Genomic DNA, 14,192 nt, shown 5'->3' with positions numbered 1-14,192 from the left:
ACTGATCCTATATCAGCACTCTTCTCTGATTGCTACTGGACAACAGAGCAGGGAAGTCCCCTTATATTGAAACAGATGGTTGAAGCACCGACTGTCCCTTGGTTGGGTTCAGCATGGCACCAAAGCAATGATATGAAGAATATTGCCAGCTCGCATGGCCCACTAGTACACATTATAATGGATACCAGTTCACCATTACTGTAGATTAACACGTAATGAAAACCAAGTCGTTAACTTGAAAAATGTTAAGTGTGAATCATTTTAAACTGCGAGAGATAAAAATGTAGAAAAGAAACTGCTTGCAAAAATGTAAGCTCAAAGCCTTCTGTCACTTCAACAGCACTGGAATATCCAGCTCTTCCATTGAACATCATGTCATTTCCTGAGTCATCCCAAAGCCACGTACCAGCGGTGAGGTTGACCACAGAAGCTGTTCCTGCGGTGATGGCGTCCACCTGGGAGTGGATCTCATGTTTGGACTCATCCACCTTGTTCTGGATCCACACCTTGGACGCCTGGAGGAGAGAGATGGTACTGGTTCATCAGAATTATCACATGAAGGTGGAACTTGGCAGCTAAAAGCTGAATTGCAGAACATACAGGTAAATAAGAAGAATGAAACATCAGAAAGTCAGGATGGGAGTTGGAGGATGAATGGTGATCTAGGAGCTGAAGCAGGGAGAATGGCGTTGAGGGAAGAGCACTAGGGTGAGCATAGACGTAGTTACATTTATTTTAAGGAGTGTTATGTACATACATTAAACATGCCGTTAAGCATAAAAATCTAACGTCAGAAAATTACAATATAAAATGTAAAGATTTGGATCAGAAGCTTTAAGAGTATTAACAACTTAATTATAAGTTAATAGGGCGTGAAATTAACTGAGTGGTGTGTGTGTGTGTGCTTGTCTGTATGTGTGTGTGTGTGTGTGCGCTTGTCTGTGTGTGACGGTCAGAATGCTGTTATATGTCCTCCTCACCATGTCCTGTCCCAGTGGAGACAAGTGTGTGTGTGTGTGTGTGTGTGTGTGTGTGTGTGTGTGTGTGTGTGTGTGTGTGTGTGTGTGTGTGTGTGTGTGTGTGTGTCCACACCATGTCCTGTCCCAGAGGAGGCAGGTTGTCCACCTCCCCCAGATCAGCCTGTGCCTGCTGTACTGCCTGCATACTGGTGTTGATGGTCCCCATCAGGGCCTGCTGGGCCGAGCTCTGGAGAGAATAAACACACAGACATGATTAATATCTACTGAACACGTATAGAGATATGAGATGGAGAGAGATACATTTTAAAAAGAGGATGTGTGTGTGTGAGTGAGTGAGAGAGAAACATTTAAAAGAGGATGTGTGAGAGAGAGAGAGAGAAAGGTGGAGAGAGAAACAGAAAGAAGAGGGGCAGAAAGTGTGTGTGTGTGTGTGTGAGAGAGAGAACATGTAACATTGCATTCCTGCTCTCACCAGTGGTGGCATGTGTCCTCGGTGCATCTGTCCCATGATGACCTGTTGCTGTGCAGAAGGCATGGTGCCCATGCTGAGAGACTCTGCTCCTATAGAGCCAGACCTGATCACCCCTGGTAGAGCCACAGAGCCATGCTCCACACGACCCACACGGTTAAACTGCTGCTGCAGGATCGTCGACCTGGAAACACGCAGATAAACAGACAAATTCTACATGAATTAATTATGGTCTGTGGATGATTTTCAAAAAGACGCATCTGTGATACTTAATATTCATCACGTAATTATCGATAGCATTTCAGGTGACAGCGTCACCATTCCCATCCACAGGTGGTCCAACTATCGAAGGATGGTGGTGTCTGTTTGCCAGACTCGGTGTGTGTGTGTGTGTGTGTGTGTGTGTGTGTGTGTGTGTGTGTGTGTGTGGTGCTAACAGGAACCACGGCCGACATCAAACCTTCATTGTGTTCTTCCAGGAAGAAGACTCTGTTATTCTTCAGACGAAGCCTTCCAGGTTTGGTTTCCAGTGAGTTTGCAGTATTAATGCCTGTGTCTTCCCTTAGGCCCTCTATGCTATCCTCCACACTGACTGGCCCAGATAAGGGAACAACACAAGGGCTGCGTCTCAAATGGCACCCTATTCCCTCATTAGTGTGCTACTTTTGATCAGGGCACATAGGGCTCTGGCCAAAAGTAATGCACTAAATAGGGAGCAATTTGGGACACTATCAAGGCCAATATTCCCTCAGTACAGGAACGGAAACATCAATTGAGACTAGACAGGAAAACAGCTTACGTAATTTAACGACAGCTCTATGTAGATAAAGGGACTAATACGCGTGTAATTAGGGAAGTTCAGATAAAAAGGTTGTTTATCCGGATGGAGAGAACGGAGAAAAAGAGAAACTCCAACAGAGGAAGTTGATCCTAAGGGACAATACTATCCTCACTGAGGGGAAGTGTTCATGAGTACAGTCAGGTGTATTTATGAGATCTATACATTATAGCTGGAACATAAAATGGGACTGAGGCCATGTTGGCTTCATTAGCCACTGAACGGACAAAAACAGGCGAGACTACCTGGATCTCTCCAATAATAAACCCTCTTTTTCATGTTGAAATGTTTTCTGTTGCATGTCCTAATGAACACAAACCTGGTCTGTACGACACTACTAGTGTGTGTTGCTGAGCATTATATAACAGTTCACATACTTCTTAGGGGAGACGGATTCTTCCAGCATGGTGGATTCTTCATCTCCTTCTAAACCAAAACGGTCTCTACTTTGCTTCTACAGAGACAGAGAGAAAGAGAGAGAAATTCACAAAGTGACATTTGGATCAAAGGTGACAATGGCTATTCCATCTCTAAAAGGCAACACATATTGTGATTGGCAGGTAGGTTTAGGCATTACTATTTGGACATGCATCGGAGTATTGATGTTTTCTAGAAGCAGTGTCCCTCACTTTAACAAGTGGATAATCTAGCTGCGATGGGAAAGGGTTTCCTAAACTCACCTTTTTGAGGATGATGTCGATGTATCCAGCGATGAGCTGAGAGATTTGTTCTCCCTCAGTGGTCTGGACTGAGTAGTAGCTCTCCTGGTACTCCCCAAAATCCTACAGCAGAGGTCCATACCAAATATAGCATTTTATACCGGACTATTACAAAAGCCTACAACAGACAGACAAACACAGGATGATACCAATTCCTATACATCCCTACCAGAGGCAAACACACACTGCTTCATACCAAATCCTATACCTCCCTACCAGAGGCAAAACACACACGGCTTCATACCAAATCCTATACATCCCTACCAGAGGCAAACACACACGGCTTCATACCAAATCCTACACCTCCCTACCAGAGGCAAAACACACACGGCTTCATACCAAATCCTATACCTCCCTACCAGAGGCAAACACACACGGCTTCATACCAAATCCTATACCTCCCTACCAGAGGCAAAACACACACGGCTTCATACCAAATCCTATACATCCCTACCAGAGGCAAACACACACGGCTTCATACCAAATCCTATACATCCCTACCAGAAGCAAAACACACACGGCTTCATACCAAATCCTATACATTCCTACCAGAGGCAAACACACACGGCTTCATACCAAATCCTATACATCCCTACCAGAGGCAAACACACACGGCTTCATACCAAATCTTACAACAGTCAAACACAGGCCAGCAACGCCAAATGCTGCATTTCACACTGGAATAACACACAGAGGTTCATGACAAATGCTCCGGCTAATGGCAAACTGTACTGGAATAACACACAGAGGTTCATGACAAATGCTCCAGCTAATGGCAAACTGTATACAGCATCTCTTACTGGAATAACATTCAAAGCAAGATCCCAACCACTGCAGTGGTTTCGCTTGTCATTTGTTTACATAGAGGACTTGGCTCAGTGTGTGGGGATTCATGTGAACGTATGGAATTAGTTATTTATAACAGACGCCAGACATTGAGCTGCTGAAGCCTAGACATCAAACTGCTAGCAGGCTGTAGCCACTGTCAGATTGAACCAATTACAGTTAGTCATATAAAAAGGCACACTTCACATGGAAGAATCTGTGTGGGGAAAGAAGAAAATCACTTCGGACGTTAACTTCTTGGATATAGGGGGCGCTCTTTTAATTTATGGATAAAAAAACGTGCCCGTTTTAAGCGCAATATTTTGTCAGGAAAAGATGCTCGACTATGCATATAATTGGCAGCTTTGGAAAGAAAACACTAACGTTTCCAAAACTGCAAAGATATTATCTGTGAGTGCCACAGAACTAATGCTAGAGGCGAAACCAAGATGAAACTTCAACCAGGAAATGGGCAGAATTTTTGAGGCTCTGTTTTCCATTGTCTCCTTATATGGCTGTGAATGCGCCGGGAATGAGCCTGCCCTTTCTATCATTTCTCCAAGGTGTCTGCAGCATTGTGACGTATTTGTAGGCATATCATTGGAAGATTGGCCATAAGAGACTACATTTACCAGGGGTCCGCCCGGTGTCCTTTGTCTAAATTGGTGCGTAATCTACAAGCTGCACGCAGTCATCCAGTGATTGAGAGGAGAGAGGAGGCTTTCAACGAACGATATATCATGAAGAGATATGTGAAAAACACCTTGAGGATTGATTCTAAACAACGTTTACCATGTTTCAGTCGATATTATGGAGTTAATTTGGAAAAAAGTTTGGCGTTTTGATGACAGATTTTTCGGGTTTTTTTGGTAGCCAAACGTGACGCACCAAACAGAGCGATTTCTCCTAAAAAAATAATCTTTCAGGAAAAACTGAGCATTTGCTATCTAACTGAGAGTCTCCTCATTGAAAACATCTGAAGTTTTTCAAAGGTAAATTATTTTATTTGAATGATTTTCTGGTTTTTGTGAAAATGTTGCCTGCTGATGCTAACCCTAAATGCTACGCTAGCTGCGATAGCTGTTACACAAATGCTTGTTTTGCTATGGTTGAGAAGCATATTTTGAAAATCTGAGATGACAGTGTTGTTAACAAAAGGCTAAGCTTGAGAGCTAGCATATTAATTTCATTTCATTTGCGATTTTCATGAATAGTTAACGTTGCGTTATGGTAATGAGCTTGAGGCTGTATTCACGATCCCGGATCCAGGATGGCTCGACGCAAGAAGTTAAATATCAGGAGACATTCCATAGAATATCATTCTATATTCCTTAGTCCTATTTCTGGACATCATCTTTTAGAATATGAAACTGATCTGACCCTGCCAACAGGGGTTTGAAAATGGATGAAAGGATCACCACAAAGGAATATGCATGATTGGTTGAATAAAATTCTAGGAATATATTTCAAAGCATTCACCAAAAGGTACAGCTTAATTTCCAACAGCTTCAAGGTACAGGGGCTGCATGCCAGATGGCACCCTATTCCCTCCGGTCAAAAGTAGAGCATTTTAAAGGGAATATGGGGCTACTTGGGACACAGAGGGAACATTCCTGAACTGTACCAACACAGAGAGGATTAATTCAATTGAGTGTTGGTAAAGACGGCATGTCTACATAAAGAGATCTTCTAGATTAGGCATTTCTTTAGTCACTGACTCTTAGTAAAGTCACAAAGGGCAGTCAGGCAAGACAAAGGGGGTTTGTTCAGTAAATTAAGTTGAACAATTGAATGAGTGACGAGAAGAGTCTTCATACTAATTGTTTATGAGAAGAGAAACATTCAGATGAACATTTCATTTACTGAGAGTCTATCTATGTGTAATCTACCTAAGAAATACAGCACAACGGACATACATGTAGAGGGCAGATAATGGACTGGTGTTTGTGTGTATAATATACAAGAGGTCTCTGTGGACCCTGTCAGTCTTCTAGTGGACTATAGGAAGTGGAGGCGGCAGCACTGAGGAAGGGAGTCTTACCAGACAGACACACACACACACACACACACACACACGCTGGGGTTCTCACCAGGGTGAAGCTCTTGGGCGAGGCGGCCCATCTCTTTACAGTGGTGAGGGGCCACTCCTGCACCACGTCTTTGGTCTTCTCCTCCAACCTCATCACTGACTCTTTGGTTATCCCCAACAGCCTGGGGACCAGCTTATTCTTACTCTTCATCTTCTCCTATAAAACAGTGTGACAGAACAATGGGAAATATTAAGCAACAAAAGCCTATTGGAGAATGATGAAGAATAAGCAACAAAACCTTATTGGGGAACAATGGGAGAATAAGCAACAACTAACACTCAGAGAACAGTGGAAAATACACAACATATTCATGCCATTAATCTTCTAATACAAACAAACAGTCAATAGAAAACAATGGACAAAGCTTCATTAGAGAACAGAGTGAAATAAGCATCCAAAACCTCATTAAACTTCATATTCACATGAACGGTTAAGATATTAAGGACTATGTCTAATCCATCAAGAATCATGGACTGCCTTTCACTCACACTTTCCTAAAATAGAAATGGCGTCCTTCTTCCTCAATCTCATGTGGCTTTTCTGACTGATCAGAGGGAGAGAGGAGAGTTGATTGGGAGTGACACAAGGACAGAGGTGAGAAGTGTTTAAGAGTTGCTCAACACTGCCTTGCTGATGGAGTGGGTCTCTATGGGCTCTGGAGGAGTGAGGGGCGGGGGAGCAAGGGGAACTGGAGGTATGAGGGGCGGGGGGGACCAGGTAAACTGGAGGGGTGACGGGCGGGGGGATAAGGGGGAGCTGGAGGGGTGAGGGGCGGGGGGGACCAGGGGAGATGGAGGGGAGAGGGGCGGGGGGGACCAGGGGAGCTGGAGGGGAGAGGGGCGGGGGGGACCAGGGGAGCTGGAGGGGAGAGGGGCGGGGGGGGACCAGGGGAGCTGGAGGGGAGAGGGGCGGGGGGGACCAGGGGAGCGGGGCGGGGGGGGACCAGGGGAGCTGGACGTGATAGGGGTGGGGGGGACCAGGGAGCTGGAGGGGAGAGGGGCGGGGGAGACCAGGGGAGCTGGAGGGGAGAGGGGCGGGGGGGACCAGGGGAGCTGGAGGGGTGGGGGGACCAGGGGAGCTGGAAGGGTAGGGGGACCAGGGGATCTGGAGGGGAGAGGGGAGGGGGGGACAGGGGATCTGGAGGGGAGAGGGGCGTGGGAGCTGGAGGGGTGACGGGCAGGGGAGCTGGAGGGGTGACGGGCAGGGGAGCTGGAGGGGTGACGGGCAGGGGAGCTGGAGGGGTGACAGGCAGGGGAGCTGGAGGGGTGACAGGCAGGGGAGCTGGAGGGGTTGACGGGCGGGGGGGACCAGGCAAGCTGGAGGGGTGAGGGCCAGGGGAGCTGGAGGGGTGAGGGGCAGGGGGACCAGGGGAGCTGGAGGGGTGACGGGCGGGAGGTCCAGGGGAGCTGGAGGGGTGACGGGCGGGGGGACCAGGAGAGCTGGAGGGGTGACGGGCGGGGGGACCAGGGGAGCTGGAGGGGTGACGGGCGGGAGGTCCAGGGGAGCTGGAGGGGTGACGGGCGGGGGGACCAGGAGAGCTGGAGGGGTGACGGGCGGGGGGACCAGGAGAGCTGGAGGGGTGACGGGCGGGGGGACCAGGGGAGCTGGAGGGGTGACCGGCAGGGGGACCAGGGAAGCTGGAGGGGTGACCGGCAGGGGGACCAGGGAAGCTGGAGGGGTGACGGGCGGGGGGGGAATCAGGGGAGCTGGAGGGGTGACGGGCAGGGGGACCAGGGAAGCTGGAGGTATGACGGGCGGGGGGACCAGGGGAGCTGGAGGGGTGACGGGCAGGGGGACCAGGGAAGCTGGAGGTATGACGGGCGGGGGGACCAGGGGAGCTGGAGGGGTGACGGGCAGGGGGACCAGGGAAGCTGGAGGTATGACGGGCAGGGGGACCAGGGGAGCTGGAGGGGTGACGGGCAGGGGGACCAGGGGAGCTGGAGGGGTGACGGGCAGGGGGACCAGGGAAGCTGGAGGTATGACGGGCGGGGGGACCAGGGGAGCTGGAGGGGTGACGGGCAGGGGGACCAGGGGAGCTGGAGGGGTGACGGGCAGGGGGACCAGGGGAGCTGGAGGGGTGATGGGCAGGGGGACCAGGGAAGCTGGAGGGGTGACGGGCGGGGGGGATCAGGGGAGCTGGAGGGGTGACGGGTGGGTGGGGGATCAGGTGAGCTGGAGGGGTTAGGGGCAGGGGGACCAGGAGGTATGACGGGCGGGGGGACCAGGGGAGCTGGATGGGTGACCAGGGGATCTGACGGGCGGGGGGACCTGGAGGGGTGACCAGAGGAACTGGAGGGGTGAGGGCGGGGGGGACCAGGGAAGCTGAGGGGCGCGGGGGATAAGTGGAGCCGGAGGGTTGAGGTGCGGGGGGGACCAGGGGAGCTGGAGGGGTGATGGGCGAGGGGACCAGGGGAGCTGGAAGGGTGATGGGCGGGGGGGACCAGGGGAGCTGGAGGGGCGGGTGTATCAGGGGAGCTGGAGGGTTGAGGGGCGGAGGGACCAGGGGAGCTGGAGGGGTGACTAGGGGATCTGACAGGCGGGGGGGACCAGGGGAGCTGGAGGGGTGACTGGCAGGGGGACCAGGGGAGCTGGAGGGGTGATGGGCGGGGGGACCAGGGGAGCTGGAGGGTTGAGAGGCGGAGGGACCAGGGGAGCTGGAGGGGTGACCAGGGGATCTGACAGGCGGGGGGGACCAGGGGAGCTGGAGGGGTGACCAGAGGAACTGGAGGGGCGGGGTGGACCAAGGGAGCTGAGGGGCGGGGGGGATCAGTGGAGCTGGAGGGTTGACGGGCGAGGGGACCAGGGGAGCTGGAGGGGTGACGGGCAGGGGGACCAGGGGAGCTGGAGGGGTGACGGGCAGGGGGACCAGGGGAGCTGGAGGGGTGACGGGCAGGGGGACCAGGGGAGCTGGAGGGGTGACGGGCGGGGGGACCAGGGGAGCTGGAGGGGTGACGGGCGGGGGGACCAGGGGAGCTGGAGGGGTGACGGGCGGGGGGACCAGGGGAGCTGGAGGGGTGACGGGCGGGGGGACCAGGGGAGCTGGAGGGGTGACGGACGGGGGGACCAGGGGAGCTGGAGGGGTGACGGGCAGGGGGACCAGGGGAGCTGGAGGGGTGACGGGCAGGGGGACAAGGGGAGCTGGAGCGGTGACGGGCGGGGGGGGGGACCAAACAAACGGGCCCCTCCTATCTCCCTGTGGGGGCTGCAGTAAAAGGACAGACCCTGCCTGGCAGAGGTGCAGCCAGAAACCACTAGTTAACCCTCCAGGTGCTTGCTCTCTGTCTGCCTCCCTCGTGCTCTCTCCCTGCTCACAGGGAAGTAATCATTACGCCACACCCCAGTGCACAGGCTGCAGGCACACGGTCACTTTCCAGGAACACAATGAACCTCACCGAGGTGATGATGATGGGAGTAAGTTAGTGTTCACTGCTTTGCTACCGTTCTACCACCTTAACCAGAGCAATTTAAATCCATCAACTATGACTTCATATTACCTTCTCATAAACCACTGTGAGATGTGTTTGAATCAAAAGGTTTATTGTTCATCACTTCTACGTATTGCTTTAACTCCTACTCAAACGTCTGTATCCAGATATGAAGAATTTGTAAGAAATGTGTCTAACACTTTTGTTTAGCTCACATCTACATAAGATTAATGGGTGTGCCAAAACGTGCAATATTTCCTCAGTCTAATTCATTCAAATCATTACCACACTGCCTTGTGTTGCTCTGCCATTTCTTAACTAGGAAAGTGTGACTCTGGAGTCTGAATAATGATGCTGTTAGTTTTCTAGCCTGGTACTAGATCTCATTTGTACAGTACTAGCCAACTCCTATGCTTGTTGCTGGCAAGACTGCACAAATAGATCAGGGACCAGGCTAGGAAACGTGTAGTTTGGGAGAAGCCAGATGAGCATAATTCAGTCATCTGGTTGGTCTTAAACCTAATGCTCAGGTGGGATTGGATTCTGTCCACTCCAAAGAGAAGACATTCCTCTGATATGAAAGAGTGGAACGAGGCCTTGGTGTTGCAACATGAAAAGCTACTGATATTCAGCTGTAACCCACTCATTTCTGCACCTGCTAGTGCTTCACACACACACACTCTTACCTTCACCAGGAAGAAAGACACTCCGTATGTCCTTAGGGACCTGGCTAGCTTCACGTACTTTACTTTAGCTTCTATCTCTGTCATCTCACCACAGTTCTTGTGGTCCTGAGAGTTTGAAAATAGAATAGAATATATTAAAGCATTAAGGCACGATGGGGTGCTCTGCGTTGTGTCGTGCATAATAACAGCCCTTAGCCGTGGTATATTAGCCATATACCCAGAGGTGCCTTATTGCCATTATAAACTGGCTACAAACGTATACCTGCGGTATACGGTCTCATATACCATGGCTTTCAGCCAATCAGCATTCAGTGCTTGAACCACCAGGGTTCTACTTTTATTTAGATCAGCAGTTGTATGGGACTAAGAAATTGACAGAATAGGAACCAAAAGTTATAAATAATTGATTCAGAAACAAGCAAATTAATTGAAGATAAAACGGCAATATATTTTTTATTTCATTTAACCTTTATTTAACTAGGCAAGTCAGTTAAGAACAAATTCTTATTTATAATGACGGCCTAGGAACAGTGGGTGAACTTCCTTGTTCAGGGGCAGAACGACAGATTCGATCTAGCAACCTTTTGGTTACTGGCCCAAAGCTCTAACCACTAGGCTACCTGCCGCCCCAATATCTACTTCTATAAGATTCATAAACAAACTGGACCAACCTGAAAGATTTTCTTTTCATTCCCTCGCTGCTTGATATATTCTTTAGGTAGAAACTCCTTGAGGCTAAAATAGATTATAGGTAGGTACAGGTTGAGAGTTTATACATAAAACCATGAAAAGTCTGCTGGTTTAAAACAACAAAACCCCATTTAATATGGTGAGGATTTGTATTATGAAAACAGATTTCTATCAGTACCCTGAAGTAATACATTCCTTCCAGCAATATGTCTTCATTGTATTGAATAGCATCACCTTCATGATAAAAATCATCATCACCATGTTCATCATCATCCTTCCCCTGATTCAGAGGGGTTGGAGGTGGAAGACACATTTCAGTTGAATGCATTCAGTTGTACAACTAACTAGGTCTCCCACTTTCCCTTCGCCTTATGTAACGTTAAAGTAGTCTTCAGAAGGAAGTGAAGCTTACTCTAGGAATCCAGGCTTGTGTTTGTGTTCTATGTGCGGTCCAAACTGGATCTGAGCCTGAATCCCTGCAAACTCACAGGCCTTGTCGAAGGACACAGGGTGAGAACCATTTAGGATGTCATCTCGTGCCTGGGAGAGAGATAAACACACACACATTTAATATAATCACCGTCATAAGAGACACGCGCCACTCAAAGTCCTCCAAGGCTGTTTTAATTCTGGAATGGTAAGAGATAAAGATGAAACCCAATATATCACTAGTAATATGGAGCGGCTGACTCCATTTTCTTTACATTCTTGATTGGGAAACAATTCACTTCCTGAAATGATGGATCCAACCATGGTGACATATCAAAACAAAAGACGTCTAACACTAGTACCTCTAATGACCTCATCTCAACCCTGATCCCTTAATGTTGTACAGCCCATCAGCCTGATCGAGACAACTCTCATTCAGAGAATAATGAGCCCAGAACAGAGAGCCTGCTGAGTCTCATATACCTACTTATTGAACCAGATCCTTTATCTGGCTGAACCATCTCTTACAGCCATTTACATACACTACAACAACAGGTAATTACACACAGACAGCACAACATGACTAGCAATGGAAGTGGTGCTTTAGTCCTTTTGAGGAAGAGGTGTGTTAAAGACTAGGCAGGACCCCTGGGACCAAATGTCACACAGAAGAGGACACTGTCAGTAGACACGGGAATAGGGTCCCAGTCCCACCATGACTTGACAATGACACAAATGCAATATGCCAGCTGCATACATCAAAATACAATACATCGCAAATGCACTGACAAATGATTTAGAAATGCAGGAAAATATACATGCGTACACACACACCTTGAGGCAGTAATCATTGTGGTGGTGATAATGAGACACCTGAGTGTGAAGCACCAGCCCTGGCTGTGTGTGTGTGTGTGTGTGTGTGTGTGTGTGTGTGTGTGTGTGTGTGTGTGTGTGTGTGTGTGTGTGTGTGTGTGTGTGTTCAATTATTATTATAAAAGGAAACAAAAAATGGAATAACAGATGTTCTCTATCTATCAACATTCATCCATTACAGCATGTTTCTGGTGAAGAGCTTAATTGCTGACTACTATGCAGGGCAAGTACAACAGAGGAGAAGGCATGGGAGAGGAAAGAGGGAAAGAGAGGGGCGGGAGAGAGTGAAAGACAGTTATTGAGGAGGGAAGGATGAAAAGAGAGAGTAAGAAAGAGTAGGAGAGAGGGAAGTGGAAAGGACAGAGACGTGTTAAAAGCAGAAGGAGAGGAGAGACCGCGGTGAGGGTCAGACCTGGACGTAGAGCAGGTTGAGCTGGACCGGGTCTCGTGAGTCCACGTTCTGGTCTGAGTAGAAGAACTTCCTCCTGAGCAGAAGAGTTTCGGTCTCCTCCACCCCCTGCTCACGGAACGTTCTGCTGTGGTCAAGCCAGTTCACTAAACACAAACATTGATATTAACTCGTAAATGCAGATTCTGACCTTCTCAATAAACTTAAAAATCTAACCATAATTCTCTCCATTATAGTCAACCCATGGGTTGACTCAATATTTTATAAAACCAAAATCCATATTGGCGTCAGTGTTCCCCTGAAGGGGGGTAGTGATAATGTCAATAGTGGTGTAAAGCTGCCCATCAGTTTGATGGATGTGCCAATAACTAGAGGCTGGAGAGGAGCTGCCCTGTCCATGGCCTGTAGGCCTGCTGTGAAGTGTTCAGTCAAAGACAGACGTCCATTGCCTACAGCACATGAGAAATGGACACTACCGCTCAGGAAAAAAGGAGGACAATACAATTTGATGTGCGATAACAGAATCCAACTCAAATCACTATTAAAATAATACCTTAAACAAAAATGTCAGTCAAATCAATAATAAATCAATAATAAAAATAATGAATATGAAACACGCAGATGTATCAAAATCTATTTTCAGAACAGACAGAGCAATACCTTCAAGGATAGCAGATACAATTCAGCTAACTAAATAATCCTGTTACTGCGAACTTTATTCAAAACATATTTGGCTCATATGATCGGTTGAATTATAAAAGAAATGACCATAAGGGAAATTAAATTGGCTTAAGTATAAACATGTTCCCAGAACTAGTGGCAATTTGTAGAGATGGCAAGTAGCCTTGTGGTTAAGAGCGTTGGCCAGTAACCGAAAGGTCAATGGTTTGAATCCCCAAGCTGACAAGGTGAACATTCTGTTCATGTGCCCTTGAGCAAGGCACTGCACCCCAATTGCTCTGGATAAGAGCGTCTGCTAGAGATGTTTGGCCTCAACTAAGGCCCTATAGTTCACAAGGAGTTAAAAATAATAAGTGAAGTTGGCCTAAACTCACAGTCATCGTCTGTGTGAAGCTTGGCTTTGAGTTTCTCCATCTTCCTCTCATCTCGGAGCAGAGTCCTGTCTTTCTTCAGGGTGCCCGTCCCATCCTCCTTCTTCTCCTCCATTACCTCCTGGATCAGAGAGTACTCCTCGTAGTTGGTGATTCCTGAAATCACAGGGAAAAGCTTTCAGACAACCTCAAACCACTGGCTCTCCTATGACAGGTGTTTAAATAAATCATGTAATCCATGTGTTTTTACAAATAATGGACCACTCACCTATTCTACTGCATATCGTCACTAGCAGCTCTCCCACTGTTTTGGAGTCATCCACCATGATGGTTTTCACAGCTCCATCCAGCATCTTGATCTTCAATGGCCTCTGTTTCTTCTTGTATTCAATGATATCCTGAGAAGGAGGGAGAGGGAGGGAGAGCAAAATATAAACTGTGAATGTGGCAAAAAGTAGAGCGAGTGATCAAACATTTAGCCAGTCGAAGGCGAGAGGGATGAACGGAGGGCAGAAAATCTAATTTAACGGTTGCCTATTCCATCCCCACAACTCTCTAATTTCTCGCACACAGCAATATGAAAAAGATTTTCCTCTGAACTACATACTCTGTCATTCCAACAGGCCTGGTACTTCACCCTGCTTTAAACACACAGCACTTGTCTAGAGAGGAAATACCAATGGAAAACACATCCAATGAATGTGTGT

The 14,192-nt window shown here is 48.3% G+C and overlaps 1 protein-coding gene across 4 annotated transcripts in view; it reads right to left on the bottom strand.

Annotated features, from left to right (window-relative positions):
• LOC109878798 (talin-2) overlaps positions 1 to 14,192 on the bottom strand; it is a 140,103-nt gene that overhangs the window by 62,110 nt on the left and 63,801 nt on the right. For all 4 annotated transcript variants that reach the window (XM_031831261.1, XM_031831262.1, XM_031831264.1 and 1 more), the window contains 12 exons: positions 13,754 to 13,883; positions 13,489 to 13,641; positions 12,437 to 12,579; positions 11,135 to 11,262; positions 10,704 to 10,767; positions 10,033 to 10,137; positions 5,922 to 6,077; positions 2,968 to 3,069; positions 2,665 to 2,741; positions 1,453 to 1,633; positions 1,093 to 1,206; positions 407 to 515 (listed from right to left, as the gene is read on the bottom strand). In XM_031831261.1, the coding sequence (XP_031687121.1) occupies positions 407 to 515; positions 1,093 to 1,206; positions 1,453 to 1,633; positions 2,665 to 2,741; positions 2,968 to 3,069; positions 5,922 to 6,077; positions 10,033 to 10,137; positions 10,704 to 10,767; positions 11,135 to 11,262; positions 12,437 to 12,579; positions 13,489 to 13,641; positions 13,754 to 13,883 (1,462 nt within the window). The remainder of the gene's footprint in view (positions 1 to 406; positions 516 to 1,092; positions 1,207 to 1,452; positions 1,634 to 2,664; positions 2,742 to 2,967; positions 3,070 to 5,921; positions 6,078 to 10,032; positions 10,138 to 10,703; positions 10,768 to 11,134; positions 11,263 to 12,436; positions 12,580 to 13,488; positions 13,642 to 13,753; positions 13,884 to 14,192) is intronic.

The sequence above is a fragment of the Oncorhynchus kisutch genome, linkage group LG8 (assembly GCF_002021735.2).
Source record: "Oncorhynchus kisutch isolate 150728-3 linkage group LG8, Okis_V2, whole genome shotgun sequence".
NCBI lineage: Eukaryota > Metazoa > Chordata > Actinopteri > Salmoniformes > Salmonidae > Oncorhynchus > Oncorhynchus kisutch.
The sequence above is the reverse complement of the archived record's forward strand: the minus strand, read 5'-3'. Positions and strand labels throughout refer to the sequence as shown.